Here is a 17,119-nt window from a genome sequence, read left to right on the forward strand (position 1 = left end):
CCTTTGTTTTTATTTATATGTATATCAAGCATTATTTATAATTGTTAGCATTCATTCTCTTCATTATTAAAGAATGATGCTGTGCTGATATTTAAAAAATAGAATGCTTGGAATCTCTTTTTCATTATCCATGTATTTGATGGGAAGGAATAGGTTTCTCTGTTCACATTTGTGAGTGTGTAGGATTGTATGGCACATCTGCAAATGAGCAAGGAGACTCTAAGTAGGGATTAGCCTCACAATCTTTTTTAATGTAATGGTCCAGTATAGAAATGTATTGATTAATTTTGCTTTAAAACCGTCATTTCCTTTGTTGGGGCCTGGGAATCATGGCACAAACCACTCAAACACCAATCTCAGTCAAATAGGGATGGTTTATTGAATGCTGCACCCCAAGACTGATCGATCAGGGCCACAGGTCAAACTTCGGAGCTGGCTGTGACATTGAGTTAAGATCCTACAGGGCTTTTAAACCTAAAATCCACAAATATGGGTGCCAAACTATTCCATCAATCAAGAGTTTAGGGATTGGGAATTTCCTTAGAAACATGTCTTGTTGTACACTTTCAGCTGTGGCAGGGGACTTGCCTTGTTTAACATTCATAAGTGCCAACCAGGATGTCAGTTACCCACGTACATGATGTACAAGTCTCTTTCTGCCAAGCAGGATGTCAGTTCCCAAGGAGGTCTTGGGAACTTAGATTTTTCTCTACCCCCTCTCAAAATAGAAGTCTTATTCGAAATAGCTTCTTATACTGATGCAGATGTTTCTCTTATGTTGGGGTCCATCCTAGGGGGAAGCTTATAAAAGTAAAAATCATAAATGCTTATACATAAGTGCAGGAAGTGCTGCCTGGCAGTTGGTTTGGGTCCAAGCTTATCATGGCTAACTATACAAAGCAGTTCTAACTGGTTTCTATTGTGATTGATTTCCAAGAACAGCAAAGCACAGAACATAACAGAAGATGTAAACAACTCAGGCATGAGAAAGTTTCCTAGTAACAGCAGTAACAACCTATGAGAAAGTTTCCTAATAATATTAGAAACAGCACAAAATGGCAGGCTAGCTAGGTAACAGTTACCTAGGCTTTCACAGCTTAATGTCAAAGCCAGATGAAGACATCACAAAAGAGCGAACAATGAATCAATGCCACCCAAGAACATAGATGTAAAAATCTTCAAGAGAATATTAAAAGCCAATTGTAGCAATGTATAGAAAGAATTGTATATGATGACACAGGGTGGGGGGGCGTTAATCCCAGGTATGCAACATTGTTTCAAGATAAAGCCAATGAATGTTCTTTGTGACATGATTAAGGCAAAGGAGAAAGGAAAAAAAAACACCTCACCACAAAACCTGAAGGAAAGAAAAACAAACAAGCAAACAACAAAATAGGTAGAGTAAAACTATCTCATAAAAATTCAATATCTGTGCATGTTTACCAAAGTAGAAACAAGGGCAGCTTCCTCAAATTGTCAAAGACATCCACAAAAAGCTTACAGGTAATATCACACTTAATATTGAGAAAATAGAAGTTTCCTGATAAGAAACAAGGCAGCAACAATTATCAGTACATGGTGTTGGGTATCCAGCCAATGCAAAATAATAAGGAAAGGAAATAAAGGGTGTATAGGCTGGGAAGAAAGAAGACAATTTTTGTTTATAAAAACTATGATTACATAGCAGGTAAACTAAGATAATTGACACACAATATGTACTGCTGATTATAAACAATTATATTAGGATTTCCAGATAAAAGGCTAATGTATAAAACTCAGTCATGTTCCTTCATGTCAGCAATACCTACAGGGACAGTGAGACAGAAAGTATAATATGTAGGCATAGATCTAATAAAGCATTTATAATATCCATATTCAATAACATACACAATGCTGATAGAAGTATAAAGGCTCTGGGCCGTGGGGTTGTTCAATAGGTTAAGACACGTTTCTTCAAGCCTGATATCTGTGATTTGGGACCCATATTGTAGAAGAACTGACTCCCACAAATTGTCCTCTGACTTCCACATGTGTGCTATGACATGCATACTCCCTCCCAAGCTAAGAAAACAAATGCATAATAAATAAATAATGCAAAGGATCTCTTGATCATTGATACGAAGACTTAACATTGCCAAATTCTTTCCAATTTGACCTTACAGACCCAATACAATCCCAGGCAAAATCCTAGCATGCTATTTTTAGAAACAAACAAAATAAAAACCAAAAAAATTCATCCCAAACCAAAACACAACAACAACAAAACCAGGTTCTAAGGTGTTTATATAGACAGAGTACACAGTAACCAACTTAATACTGAAGGAGAATCACAACTTTTTACTGAGATTACCTGAACTTGGAACTTGGTAAAATGCCAGAGTAATCAAGGCAGTGTACACAGAATGGAGGATACTTGCCTACCTCTGGCTTGCATGCGGTGAAGGGTCCAATTCCCAGCACCAACAAATGTATTAATAATATCTCAGAGAACCAGGCATAGATTCACATGAATGTACTGAACAGATTCTTTTTGTTACACTAGGTCTTTTTATGTATTTAAAGTCACAATCCTCTTGCCTCATCACAAAAATGCAAGATATATCATAGACATGAATATTGAACATGAAACTATAGAACCTCTATAATATAATACAAGAAGAGAAATCTAAAGGATTTGGGGATTGATAATGACATTTTACGCACAATCTCTGAAAGAAACAAATGATAAATTAGAGTTATTTAAGATAAAAAAATCTCTCCAAAAAGTATTAACAAGAAAACTAGAAGACAAGACATATACTGGAAAAAACTATTTGCAAAAGTCTTGTCTAATAAAGGACTATTATGTAAAGCATACAAAAAAAATCTTATAACAGCAAAGGAAAGTGTAAAACTTGATTAAAACAATTTAAAGAGCCTGGGAAGATTGTTCAGTTAGTAAAATGCTTGCTGCACAGGTGTGAGGGTCTTAGTTTCATCCCGGTACCCACTAGAAAAGCACACTCGTGTGTTTGTAGTCCTAGAGCTGAGGAGGCAGGGGCATGCAGACCAGGCAGCCTTCTGACGCCTCAGGTCCCAGTGACACACAGTGTTGAGAGGACACTGAGGTTGACCTCTGGCTTTATGGGTGTCAGAGTTTAAAAAAGCAAGGTCAACCAAGGAGGAGATACAAATGGCAGTGTAATACAAGTGTAATACAAAATGCTCCATGTCCCATTTCATCAGCAAGCTACAAATTAAAACCACAGTAAGATGCCGCTAGACACTTATCAGAACAGCCAAACTCCAAGTCCTCCTTGTCACCATAAAACAACAGGAATTCTCACTTACTGCTGCTGGAAATATCAAACAATACAGGCATGCTGAAAAGTAGTTTGTAAATGCTCATAGGAGATGTCCTTAAAGTGAGATTAGCAATTACACTGGTTTTTGTATTCTTTGCTCAGAGAGTGTTCAGTCATCCTAAAACTGCCTCATCCTTAGCCATCAGGAGTGGCTTTCAGAGCAATTCAAGAGGGATCTATGGATGACATGTCCTGGAGGAGGAAGTAAAGCATCACATATAGTCACTCATATAGTCACAGTAAAGAAACTGAGAATATTCAACTAATGCTGTCCAACCTTTATCAAGGGGAGAAGATGTAGGCTTTATTTTAGAAATAGGAAGGGGTGCTGCCCACTCATTTACTCTTGGACACAAAGAGATCTGAGTTGAATGATGCTGTCCTCCCTTGAAGGACCCACCTGACACAAATTTCACCATTATCTGTGCTCCCTCCTAAACTTGCATCTCTGGAAGCTACAAGCAGCTGAGTTTCAATGTGCTGTCCTTCTCTGCATAAATTCCTTCTTGACAGGTGCAAAAACTAAAACAAGAGCAAGAAGAAGAAGAGGAGGAGGAGGGGGAGGAGGAGGAAGAAAAGGAGGAGGAGGAAGAAGAAGAAGGAGGAGAAAAAGAAGAAGAGGAGGAGAAGGGGGAGGAGAAGGAAGAGGAGGAGGAAGAGGAGGAGGAGGAAGAAGAAGAGGAGAAAGAGGAGGAGGAGGAGGAGAAGGAGGAGGAGGAGAAGGGGAAGGAGGAGGAGGAGGAGGAGGAGGAGGAGAAGAAGAAGAAGAAGAAGAAGGAGGAGGAGGAGGAGGAGAAAAAGAAGAAGAAGAAGAAGAAGAAGAAGAAGAAGAAGAAGAAGAAGAAGAAGAAGAAGAAGAAGAAGAAGAAGAAGAAGAAGAACAACAACAACAACAACAACAACAACAGCAACTACAACAATGGAACACAGAAAACCAGAGCCTGAGTCAAAACTCAGGGCAGAAGGCCAGTAGGACATCTAGAACATCTGCTCGTCCTTCTTTGAGTCTAGAAAAAAAGATGATCCATCATGGACCCCCACCAGGCATTATGGCCTCTCCACAACCACACAATAATGCCAGTGGTGGAAACACAGTTGGGCCCAGGTGAAGGATCAGAACATATGGCACTCATAGTGACTCCAGCCTCTTCCTCTGGCCAGGACCACAGGGGACCACTAAGAGGTGCTTCATCATCCCCTGTGAAGAGTTGGTCAGCTATGAAGGAGGCATGAAGATGGAAGCAGAGCAGGGATGGGAAGTCTCAGGTGCTGAGCAGTGAGGCCATGGGGAACCAAAAAGCCAGCGGGAAAGACAAGCAGCTACTTCATAATCTCCCCAAAGCAGAAAGAGCTGAACAAAACTGAGCCTGCGATGGCACAAACAACAGGTGAGAGATGGGTGCTCACAGCTGGGATGAGAGAACAGGGAGCCCATGCAGCAATACATACCTGACTCACCTGGTGGAGACTGCCACACCTAGGAGAGGTGGGAAGTGTATATATAGCTGGCCAGGGCTTAGCTCAGGTACCTTTGAGAGAGGCCACCTAGCTCCTCCATGGCCCTCACAAGCATTGTCTCAAGGTACAAGTTCAGCTGAGAGGAGCTGCCCAGGGACAGAGGTTGTCTGGCCTGGGAACTTCAGAGGCCACACTGCTTTCTGTCTCTCCCCCTCCCCCACGTCCTCTCTGTATTGTGTTCTATGTCTGTGTCCTGTACAAAGTTCAGAACATACAGGGTGAACAAATCCATGAGACAAATTCTTGTCTCAGAGCTGACACATTATTCCTACAGGTACAACTGTCACTGAACCATCATGGGCCACTTTTCATGGGGAAGTCCCAAGTCCCTCAGCTCTTGAAAGTCATCTTGACCAAGCTGAAAAGCAAACAAATACATCCCTAAAGGAAACCAATACCTGGAGAGAAAGGGGATAGATGTCGGTGTGTGTGTGAACAGGGCTGCACTGGGAGCTGTGTCTTTGTCTCTTCTTGTTGGTAAACAAACCCAGGGCCACAGACTGTGTGATAAGCATGCTGTGAGGGGCCACTGTGATGTGCACTGACCTCTGTACCCTCTCATAACCTATGGGTACCTGGACAGTGGTGGGTAGGCTCTCTGCACTTGGCTCTCTGCTAGGCTGGACTTTCATCTGTTCCAAACACAGGGAACATTGTAGTACAAGGGACAGATCTACTGTGGAGGTCACACAAATAGGAGTTGTTGCTTTGATATATTCTTCTTCAGAACAGCATCAGTCTTAACCATTGCAGAAGGTTGGTGGCAGTTGCCTGTCAGTAGCCTGCTTGAACGTTATTGATCTGGGAAGTGGGGTTTGCTTTTGCTTTGAGAGGACTGGGAGTTTGGGGGTTGAGGCATCATTTCCTAATTATCTTTCAAGTCTCATGGTAACCGTCATTTCCCAGGGATGCCCCTCAGACTAATGATTTGATAGCCATCTTCTCTCCTCCTATTTTAACCTGTAGAATTCTTCCTAATTTTTCATTTGTATCTCTGATGCCCAAGGACTCTGTGGATGGAGGGGATCAGAATTTGGCTCACAAAGGTCTATGAGATTGCCTGCACCATGCTATTGAACCTGGAGATTGACAAATGCTTTGCTCTTTAACTTCCACCACTTTTCTTCTGGTCACTCTTTATCTTTGAAACTGCTGAGTAAAAGTGAAAGGCCACTGACCTGGTCCTCTCTGATTAGGCCTTAAATGATAGCTTTGTTTCAAGGGACAAAGTCTACTACATGTGGCATTTGGCTGGAACCATACAACCTCTGACATCTTCGTGTAATTCAGTGGTCAGCTAGAATCCCAATATCTTTGGAGAATTGAGAAAATTCATTCCAACTTTTGTTCCTTGTAGAATAAGCCCTTCATCAACTTCTCCACTGTCTCTGGTGATTCTGGATTGTCCAGTATGTTGCTAGGTTATCTCACAGTCTGGCTTTCTATTTCTTAGACCTTTCTGAGCAGTGCATCCTTCTCTTCTTGTAGCTGTTGACTTAACTTCTCATCCCCTCTCACCCTTTTCAACTACCAGCCTTCAGTCAATTCTGGCTTACTCTGCCTCACTCCAATTTCATCTCTTCTTCTTAAGTTAAAAAAAAGGCATTTCTTTAGGAGTGTTTTTTGATGTTATGCCTAGCTTATTGAAGTATAATTAAGCTGCACTAAACTGTATATTTAGAGCATACCATTTTATTTCTTTTGACATATTCAACCGGTACATCTCAAGCATCACTTCAACCACCCACCATGAAGATACTTTGTGCTCTTTTTAATCTGTCCCTCTCTCCCTCCCTCCCTCCCCACACAGCCATTGCTACAATTATCTGCACATGGACAGTTTCTAATTTTTAGCTTGTCTGTGAATCATGCAGCATGTTCTCTTTTTGCCAGGCTTCTTTCATGCAATGAACTGCTTTTCAGTTTTTCTTTTCTGTTGTTTTCCTTAAGTAGTTTGCCTTTCTTGCTCAACAATATCCCACGAGTTTTCTTTTTGTTCTCTTTGCACTATTTGTTCCCTGCTGCTATGATAAAGTGCCTGGAGCTTGTGAAGAAGATGCTTACTTGGCACACAGATTGGAGTCATCAGGGCATAACGTTGGTATGTTGTTCTCTTTGCCAAGACCTCATAGCATGTGGCAATGCAGAAGCAGGAGGAGGAGTACCAACTCTTTCCAATGACTGTCTCGGGGTCTTCCAAACATCCCCTTACTCTCTTCAACAGTTGACACCTCTGTGGCCTCCCACGAAGTGCCACCTAAAATGCAAAATTCCAGCATCTTTCAACACCATCACCTTCCTGGGGGCCAAGTTCTAACACTGGAACCACTAGGGGACAAATTCACACCAAACCCAGACTGATGCTCTCGAGATAGCCAATTTTTGACTACAATAAACCTACAGACACTCACGTAGAGGATTTTGGACTCTCTGCTTTTTTTTGCTCTTTGGTAAGTACCTGTCAGCGCAATGGCCGAGTTGTGCAGCAAACACATACTTAACTTTCAAGGAACTGTCAAGCTAGTCTGCAAAGTGGTTGTATCAATTTCTGATCCTACCAGTGCTATGTGGGAGTCTCATCTGTCTGTATCCTCAGCAGCTTGATCATCAGTCGTTGGAAACTTCCATCTTCAGATGTGTGCACTGGATCAGGTGGACGAGGTGCACTTGTGTTTATTTTCCTGTTGCGGTCATTTTCTCTCCACCTTCCTTTCTTAGCCCCCTGTTGTTTGTCTCAAGTGAGATTGGTATGACTGGAAATGATGTTGACAGAGCGAAAGTTGGCCTCAGATGTGGAGGCAGTCGGTTAGCCTGTGTCATCCTTAGTGAGGATGCAGGCCTGCTCCAGGTATGGTGGATTCCATAACTATTTCCCAGGGATTAGGAACTTCCCCCAACCCCTTTTTGTTTAAGTTCATGTGACTGTGGTGTCAGCTTGCAATAGTGAGGTTCCTTACATTCTCTAGCATTTCACCAAGCCTGGGCTGCCACTCACTTCACATCTGAATGCTTTCTGTTGCCATTCAGATCAGAAGCCTTGGCCAGATGGTTGGGTTCAGATCTGTTCTTTCAGAGGTCACTGACAGCTCTGGGTCAAAGTTTCTAACATTTTACCAAGTCACTGCTACCCTGCAGAGCTTGTTTAGCCAAATACTCCTGCTTCAGGTCTCCATTGTAAGGCACCAGGCCCTTTAATCTTTAACTAAATAATCATTATTTCACGGTGTGATCCAAAAACTGCTTTGGAAAGCTGCCTGCACTTCCCAGTATCATTTCCTTCCGTTTTTAGCGATTAGATTTAATACTTAACAGAAACGTGCCCTTATTTTCTCAGAGAGCTAAATTTGCAAAGGGCAGCAGATGTACAACCTTTGTGAACACACAGGAGGCAGGTCCTTTTCCACTGACACATGGTTCCCAGGCATTACTGGATGAAGGAGGTCTCTCTTGAGTAGAGGAAAGGCCTAAAAGTAGCGAGAGAATTGAGCTAGATCCAATTTTATTCACTGTCTGAGAATTTCAGGAGCCTTGATTATGTAGGACAAGCCTACCTCACAAGGAAGACTTCATTCAGCTTGCCTCAGGCGGCCCTAAACAGCTTCACCTAACAAAACCAGAGCTTGGTAGGCGCTCAGATTCCAGAAAAACAAACTGGCTCGCAGTGAGCCATCCCTTCTGCCCGCCCAGTCCCCAAGCCCCGCCCCACCAGGCCCACCAATGGTCCCGCCCCCTGGCGCTCGCGTCCCGCCCCTACGTACCGCGGGGAGGCGGGAGGAGGAGTTGGCGCGGAGGAGGCGTGGCTGTGCCGGCGAAGGCGCGGGCGGGCGGCGCGACCGGACTTCAGCTGTGACACCCACAGCGAGCGGCGGTGGTGGCGCGCGGTGCTGGGCTCAGGACGCGCTCCGCCGTCTCTCGCACCCGAGTTAGGCGCCGGGCTTTGCCTGGATCGACGCAGCTGCGACGCCGCTAGTCCTGGTGCTGCATCAGGGGCCGAATTTCGCCCCTGCAACTGGCGCTCAGGAGCAATCTTGCCTGCCCCAGGAAAGCGGCACTGAGAGTTTCCCTGGGAGAAAGAGCTGGGACGCGCGCGTAGAGCCACAGGAGACCTGGAACCGACCCGGCAGAGCGGCGGAGAGGTGGGACGCGGGGATCGGAGGGCCAGGGGGGTGGGTCCCTGAACCCCGGCTCAGTGTCTGCGCCCGCACACTCAGCATAGTTATCAAGTTACAGTGCAATGAGCACAGTAGGGGCTTCATCCTGTCTGTCTGCAGGAGCTCCGACGTGGGGGGTGTTCGAAGTGAGAAGGTGGCTCCAGCGTTGAGGCTAGTGGAGATAGCTCTGTTCCCTTTTTAGATTCAGTGTGATAAATAACCCGAGGAAACCCCACAGAGGTCAGCCTTTCTGTGTCTACGGTTTCAGAAGTTGACCTGACACCGCCCCCCCCCCCTAGTTATGAACTTAGAACACTGCGGGAGTGCAAAGAGTTTGATTAATGTCAATCAATTTCCATGCATATTTCTAGGTGGCCCAGCAAAAGGTAATTTTGAACACTAGCCATGGAAGATTTGATGTTTGTCTGCAGCAACTTCCTCGACCCCTAAGTCCTGCAATCTCCCGTTCTTTTGTACCTATAAAGGCTCCCGGGTTTCTTCTCAATCCAGAGTTGTTCTGTGGTGGTCGGCCATGGGGAGCACCCTGGGCTGCCATCGCTCCATCCCCAGAGATCCCTCGGACCTGTCACATAGCCGCAAGTTCAGCGCTGCCTGCAACTTCAGCAACATCCTGGTGAATCAGGAGCGGCTAAATATCAACACTGCCACCGAGGAGGAACTGATGACCCTGCCTGGGGTGACACGTGCAGTGGCCCGAAGCATCGTGGAATACCGAGAGTATATCGGCGGCTTCAAAAAGGTGGAAGACCTAGCACTTGTCAGTGGTGTAGGGGCCACGAAACTGGAACAGGTCAAGTTTGAGATCTGTGTGAGCAGCAAGGGTAACTCGGCACAGCACTCTCCCAGTTCCCTGAGGCGGGATCTGCTGGCTGAACAGCAGCCTCATCACTTGGCCACCACGGTGCCCCTCACTCCGAGAGTCAATATCAACACAGCCACCCTTGCTCAGCTCATGAGTGTCCGAGGCCTCAGCGAGAAGATGGCCATCAGCATCGTGGACTACCGCCGGGAACATGGTCCTTTTCGAAGTGTTGAGGACTTAGTGAGGATGGATGGAATCAATGCAGCCTTCCTGGACAGAATAAGACACCAGGTGTTCGCGGAGAGGTCCAGGCCCCCGTCTACCCACACCAATGGAGGTCTTACCTTCACTGCCAAGCCTCACCCAAGTCCCACATCTCTGAGCCTGCAGAGTGAGGACTTGGACCTGCCGCCAGGGGGGCCCACGCAGATTATCTCCATGAGGCCCTCAGTGGAGGCCTTTGGAGGTTTGAGGGATGGGCGACCTGTGTTTAGGTTGGCCACGTGGAACTTACAGGGCTGCTCTGTGGAGAAGGCCAATAACCCGGGGGTCCGGGAGGTGGTGTGCATGACGCTTCTGGAAAACAGGTGAGCGCAGCAACCGCAGAGGGTGCTGGGAGTGAAGGCAGCACTGTGTGACTGAGGATACAAATGAGTGGATCCTTTGGGGCAAGGGAGAGGAAAGAGTGCTTAATCTGTTCCCTTCCAGAGCTGACTGCTGAGTGACAGTCTCCTAAGCTGAGGCTGTGTAGTATGAGTTCTGCCTTGGAGAAGGTCTTTGGTTTACAGGGTTTCACAGAGTTTGAACTGACTCGGGCACTCAATCTGGCATGTAAGAAAAGCCAGCTGTAGACCAGGCTGGCCTTGAATTTAGGGATCCACTCTGCTTTGCCTCCTGAGTGCTGGGATTAAAGGCATGCACTACTGCCACCCTGATAAAAACCTGAGTTTTTTAAGGTTACGTTAATGGGAGGGAAAGTCATGTTTTCCCATCAAATACACCTATTTGCATGGGCAAAAACCATTATTATTTGCAAACATATGCACTGTGTTTGCCAGGGAGCTGTGAACAAAGCACGTAGGGCTCCTTTTCCTTGTTGAACCTGAACTTGGCTTTTAGCATGCTCCTCCTCCTGTCCCATAGCTAGAAAAGGCCTGTTTGGGTGTGAATACTGGGCAGATTGTTCCTCCTGAACTAAAGGAGAAAAGCCTGGCAGGTCTGGCCAGTGGGAGAGGGTGTTTCTAATCGTCACAGAATTATTGTCTGTAGAAATTAACTCCCCACACAGCAGAACAATACATCATGACAAGAACTCCTGCTTTTTTTTTTTTTTTTGTAACATAGTGTACAGTGTAATGTCCTTAGCTCCTTGGGTCAGAAATTCTCAGATTCTGATGTGTGGGGATCTGGGGCACCATCAGTGCTGGTGGTTCCTTGCTGCCCTCCTCTGAGGAGGCTGATCTGTTCAGCAGTGTGGTGTCTTGGTGTCTGGAAGTGAGAAGTGAGCTCTCAGTGCGGAATCAAGGAATTGTAGCAGGTCATCAGGACAGATGAGTGAGGAGCAAAGCAGGTCACAACATTTCCTTGGCACTGTCCCATGGCAAGTGCTTATCTCTGAGGAGAGAGGGGCCTGCAGGAGGGATCAGGGACCAGGAGATCACTGAGTGCTCTACTCCCTGCTGTGTTGTGCTGTCTGTCTGTCACCCTGACTCAATCATTCTGCAGACTCATCTTGTTCACAGCCCTGGGAGACTCACATCAGGACTGGCTTGATAATAGTGCTCCTTCACAGCTGCTGGGGACAGCAGCCAGGGGCTTGGTTGCCTGATTCCCAGCAGGGGTTTTCTTAAGGCCCAGTGTAGTAAAGAGAGGGGTGAATCTGGATCTGAAGTCTCTCAGTAGGGACAACAGCATGGACAAGTCCTTGTCCATTCATTTCATCAGTGCGGTCCTGGACTAGTACCATCAGCCACTGCCTAAGAAGCCCTGGGCGCCAGCTAGGTTTCCCCATCACTCCAGGTGTTTCTGGTGTGCTCTAGAGCTGAGAAGCATGGTGCTTTGTGTTGGGCCATCTCTGTACTTCTGAATTTCTTTTTAAAGACCCTCCCCCCTGTATTGGCATTCCTGGTATGACTTTGTGTTGAGCTTTTCTGTTACCGAGTCCCCTTTTTTGATTGTTCTGGTCATCTCTGAATTTATTTGTTCCTATAACATTCAGTCTGGCCAGGAGTTAAGGGCTTTATTACTTTCTAGGACATATGAATAAAGAGGGGGAGAAGGGGGCAGGGGGAAGAGTGGACATGGGGGCTGGTTGTCTCAGCTACTCATAAGCTATCCAGGCAGCTGGCCTGGCCCTGAATCCAGGATGGAACCACCAGGGGCTTGTGTAGAGGGGAGCAGTAACAGTTGGTGTTCACTCTGGGGTCCTTGGGGTTTTGTCCTGTTTTGTTCTTTGGATTTCTTGGAAGAATATTGAAGGTGTGTAGGCTGCTGACTTTAGGCAAGTTCACTCAAACCCAACGAAGTGTAGAAGGGGGCGCTCGTAAGTAAGCAGTGGGAAGGTAGCCTCTACCTCCATTGGGTTGTCACACTAGCCTACATATATGTCCTATGAGTTGGTGACTCCTTTGGCCTGATCACAATTCAGTCACTATTCTGAGGAATCCTAGCACATGGTTAGTGTTTGGTAAAACCTAAGTAATAGGCTTATGGCCTGATCCCTGCAAAGCTGGGGTGGGAACATTTGCCTGTGTGGTTGTCCTAGGGCACCAGAGGCTGTCATAGAGTCCTTGAGGGCCAGGTAGCAATGCATGTGCTCCAAGAGCTGTGTGTTCATACTGATTCACAGAAATTTCTCAACACCTCCTGAGTTCCCTTTGTTAATAACAGGAAGCGTATTGAGTGTGAGCAAGTGCGGATGCATGCAGCTTTTTGGGTGGCCCTTATTTTCATACTGTAAATGTACAGTGGAAGAGCGCTGGAGTGAGGGTGTGTGTACCTTAGTGTTTTCTGACAGCTTCCATAGCCTTCTATTCACCCCAGTAACACTAAGGTAGGGAATGTTTGCTTTTGTTAGAGATTCTCCATCTTTAGGCAAGGAAACAAGCAAAAGGAGTTAAAGCACTTGCCTCTGAAACAGCTCATTTGTGACTCATGGGCCAAGGATGGAGACCAGCTGACTTTATTTATACTATGCTTCTTGCAAGAGTGGTGTCTGCTTAGGCATAGCACTTGTATACTGCTTCTTGGTTAGGTGTCCGGTGCTGTACCAAAGCAAAGGTATTTGTCAACTCCTGTGCCAGTCCCAGACATTAAATCCATTATTAAGGCATTATAAAGCAAACCCTGGGAAGTTTTGTGTAGGGAGTGGCTGTCTCATAACTTCTTGCCTGTGAGTTGTGCTCATCAAGTGTGTGCATTTTCTACGAGGAAAGGTACCCCTGTGTGGGAATTAGAGTCTTTATTGTTCTTACATGCTGCTGATTTGTAGGTGGAGATGTTTTGCATGTGAACTCTAAGGTAGTACCTCTTAGAGCTAGATAATTATAGTCACCAGGAACCTTTAGGGACACCATGCTGTGGCATGTGTCTATGCACTGACAGTTTCATAAGATTCATTTGCCAAACCTTGGTCTTAGGCAATATTCTTCCTCCTTCAGTATTATAGGGCAGGGATAAAAGAGGCATGCTTCTGCTGAATATCCTTGCAAAATGCTGGACATCATGAGCAATGATCCTTTGGTATTTGTTTGTTGCTGAGTAAGCATTCTGTCTTCCAATGTATCTTTGGCTTCCGATGTTCAACGTAGGGAGAACTGATAGAGAATCTCCAAAAGAAATAAAGAGATCCAACCATCCCAGTTGCTTGGTTTCCTCATAGTCTATAGCCAAAGAAAACTCCAGTGTCAAAGTAGTTAGATTTTTTAATGGTTTTAATCCTATTTCTTTCTGAATCTTCATTGGCAAATTATACGTAGATTAATGCCTGGCAATGTGTACAGTTCTGAAAAAAACTCCACCACCGACATATTTTAGTCTGTCAGACTTGATCAGTGGGATCAACATACATAGAATTCATCTTGTCATTCAATTCATCCATTGAAAAATATGTATTGAATGTACACTTCCTGTGCACCACATGTATAAAAACAGTTCTGGGATCAGCTTGGATCACCTCCATGACAGCATTAACTAAATGCCTGTCAGTTTGTATGGCTCAGCATCAAAACAGTTTGGTTGCCATAGGTTTTTTTTTTTTTTGCTAACTCACAGAAACTGATTTGTATTTTGTCCATATGAATAATCAGCTCATGTTGGGGAATTAAAGAGTAGGTAGCTGAACCAAATATAATATCCCAGAGGGAGGGGGAACCCACTCTGCAATCCTCTTAAATGACATCTCTTTTGATAGCTGTGGAAACAGAGGCTCACAGGCTTGAGATAACACCGTTGGCCTTCAGAAATATAGATGCTGGAGCCCTGATTTGAAGCTATGCATTTGTCTGACTTCCAGGACTTGGTACATATTTTACCAAATTCAATATGTCCTTCCATGTCCTGTTTGTGAACTTCACTGGCCCACAGGGCCTTGTAAGAAGGGTGGCTTCACCCAAATCCGTGAAACTGTCTCAGCCCCCGAAGGCCCCTGTGCCTTTCCTGCTTTTGTTCCTCCAAAGGCTGGGGTGGTAGCCAGATGTGTGGAGCAAACTTAGAGGACCTCAAGGCCTCTCTGCTTGGCCCTAACTGGGAGTTTGAGACCTTGGGCTCCACTCCAAGGTGGAGTTCCGGTTTGCAGAGCCAAGGAATTCTGGGTCATTTCCAGACAGAAAGGTGGTCGGCATGAAGACTGTTGTGGCTTTGTAAGAGAAGGTGGGGGTGAGTAAAGGGAGGTCTTAGTGTGGGCATCCCTTGGAAAGGAAAGGGGTTAGGTTTGTTTTTCAAAGGGGTCTGAGTTTCTTTGGGGTCTAATGTCAAGGTCCTGTGGAGGTTTGATACTGTTGATTTTTCTAGGTGATTAAACGTTCAATCAGGCATTTCTTCTTCTTCTTCTTCCTCTGGGTGGCAGGCTGTTTTACGTAAAGCCACTGATTTGATGGAACATCCTCTCTGGATAGGGAGATAAGCACATCAGCACTCAGGTACCTAATTACAGGTAGGTGCAAAAGCTGAAGATCATGGAGATGAGGCAAAGGGATACTTTTTTAGATAAATGGAGGTTAGAGGAGGTCTCCTCCAGGTGCTGGTGGATAGCAAGGAGCCAGGCATGGAAAATATAGGGCTAGAGGTAGAAGGTGGTGAGATGAATTCTTGCAGAGTCCTTACGGCTGCTAGGGCTGGATGGATTGCATTCTGGAACTTGTAAAGAGGCTGTTGTTGCTTGAGGTATAGTGAGTGACTGGGGAGATAAAGTGGGTAGAAATGAAGGACCTATTTAGAGGTAAACACTGAAGGGATTTTTCTGTGTCTGGGATGAGGTGAGAACTAGGCGATGACTTGTCTGAAACACTTTGAAATTCCTAGAAGACAGACTCAGAGACATTTCAGAAGTTTTGGGGCCAACAGCCATGTTTCTGCACTATGTAAACATACACACAACTCTCTGACCTCACTTTTCCTCCCTGTGCATGCTGTATTCTGGACAAGGAGTAGGGTTGTGAGTACCCACAGCAGCATGAGGCTACAGCCTGTTTTCTGCCCCAGGGTGGCATCTGGCAAGGCCCTGTACTCTATTAGCATCAATGACATGTAGAACAAAGTCATGCTTAGGGATCATAGGTAACTTTTCATCCAAAGATATTTACTTTCGTTTGTTTCCTTGTTGGTTAAGTGCCTATTCTCTCATTATTCCTCGATGAGGCCCCTGGTACAGAGACCCGCCCTGTGTTGAGGAAACTGACAGTCTTGATAGGAGATAGGAATCTGACAGGTAGTTAGCTACGAAGGCAATGTGCAGTGTGAGGGAGGAAGTGAGTTTTGCTGAGAGGCCAGAGAGCACAGCAATCCGGTACCAGTTGGCTTGGTTCCACAGGGTCTGTGGAAACCTCAGCCTTAGCGGGGAGTGAGGACCAACCTCGGGAACAAGCTCACCACTGGGCGGGAGCATTTGACAGGGAGAGATGTGGCAACAGTTGAGGCTATTAGTTAGCAGCTCCTCCATGCTAAGGATGGAGGGTCAAACTGGACCCTCTACTACAGTTTCAAATGTATCATACTTAGAAACACAGAAGGTTTCTTCTAGAATAGCTTACAAATAATATGAGAAGCAACTGCCTTTATTTTTGAGCCTTGCATAGTGGTACACCTTTAATCCCAGCACTGGGGAAGCAGAGGCAGGTGAATCTCTTTGAGTTCAAGGCCAGTCTGATTTACATTAACAAAATCCAAGATAGCTATGCCTACTTAGAGAGACCCTGTCTTAAAAAACACACAAACAAACAAAACCACACACACACACACACACACACACACAAACGTCTTAATCCATAATTCCTCAATAATCGTTGCTAGTAGCAAATAAAGGGACGCATTTCACTAAAATACCATTTGCTCATCACAAGTACTTGGTCTCTGTGCTACAGAGTCAGCAAGGTGGGATCCTATCTTGGTAATCCTTCCTATCAGAACACTAAGGAGATGCTACAAAAATGCCGGGTGAAAGCTTCCTGGCCTTACTCCATATGATTGCACACAGACCTTATTCTGGGTCACAGTTATTTATTATAGTGTTGTAATTGATAGCTGCCACACACGTGGATCTTGGTGGCTAGGAGCCTACGGAGGGTATCCTGAAGTAAACATGTCATATAAAAGAAGTCTGGAGTCCTTCCAAAGTCCCATAGAAAGAAACCCTGTATGTTTTTTTCTTTTTTCTTTTTTCTGGCTATAGTTCTCTAACTGATGTTGATTTGTGAGTATTCCCAACCAGCCCTTGTTTCCTGAAGATTCTATTTTGGTCCTGCCATTACCTGATTAAGCTGTTAGGCCTGGCCTTTGATTGAGTGGCTGGCCTAAAGTCCTGAAATGGAGCGCTTCCCCAGGGGAATGCTGCCCTGCCTGTCTGTGTCTCCTGTATACTGCTCTTGTAGGGATCTGCAGTCTTCTTTGTTGACTGAACTCTGGAGGGTCGGTCACGTTAATACTTTCTTAATTCAGGCTAAAAGCATGGGACTTAAAGGGGAGGTTTAAGGTAGATTGATTTTTAAAATATTGATTTAATACCTGATTCAAAGAAAACCTCTCCTAAAGTTGCTTGAGCAAATTCAGTCTGACTTACATGTAAAAAA

The 17,119-nt window shown here is 45.3% G+C and overlaps 1 protein-coding gene across 2 annotated transcripts in view; it reads left to right on the top strand.

Annotated features, from left to right (window-relative positions):
- Positions 1-8,648: 8,648 nt before the first annotated feature.
- Eepd1 (endonuclease/exonuclease/phosphatase family domain containing 1) overlaps positions 8,649-17,119 on the top strand; it is a 117,832-nt gene continuing 109,361 nt past the window's right edge. Inside the window, exons 1-2 of one of the 2 annotated variants that reach the window (XM_031343056.1) lie at positions 8,649-8,998; positions 9,385-10,423. In XM_031343056.1, coding sequence (XP_031198916.1) covers positions 9,546-10,423 — 878 coding nt within the window. In that variant the 5' untranslated portion in view covers positions 8,649-8,998; positions 9,385-9,545. The remainder of the gene's footprint in view (positions 8,999-9,384; positions 10,424-17,119) is intronic. The other variant, XM_031343057.1, reaches the window with a different exon arrangement.

The sequence above is a fragment of the Mastomys coucha genome, unplaced genomic scaffold (genome assembly GCF_008632895.1).
Source record: "Mastomys coucha isolate ucsf_1 unplaced genomic scaffold, UCSF_Mcou_1 pScaffold23, whole genome shotgun sequence".
NCBI lineage: Eukaryota > Metazoa > Chordata > Mammalia > Rodentia > Muridae > Mastomys > Mastomys coucha.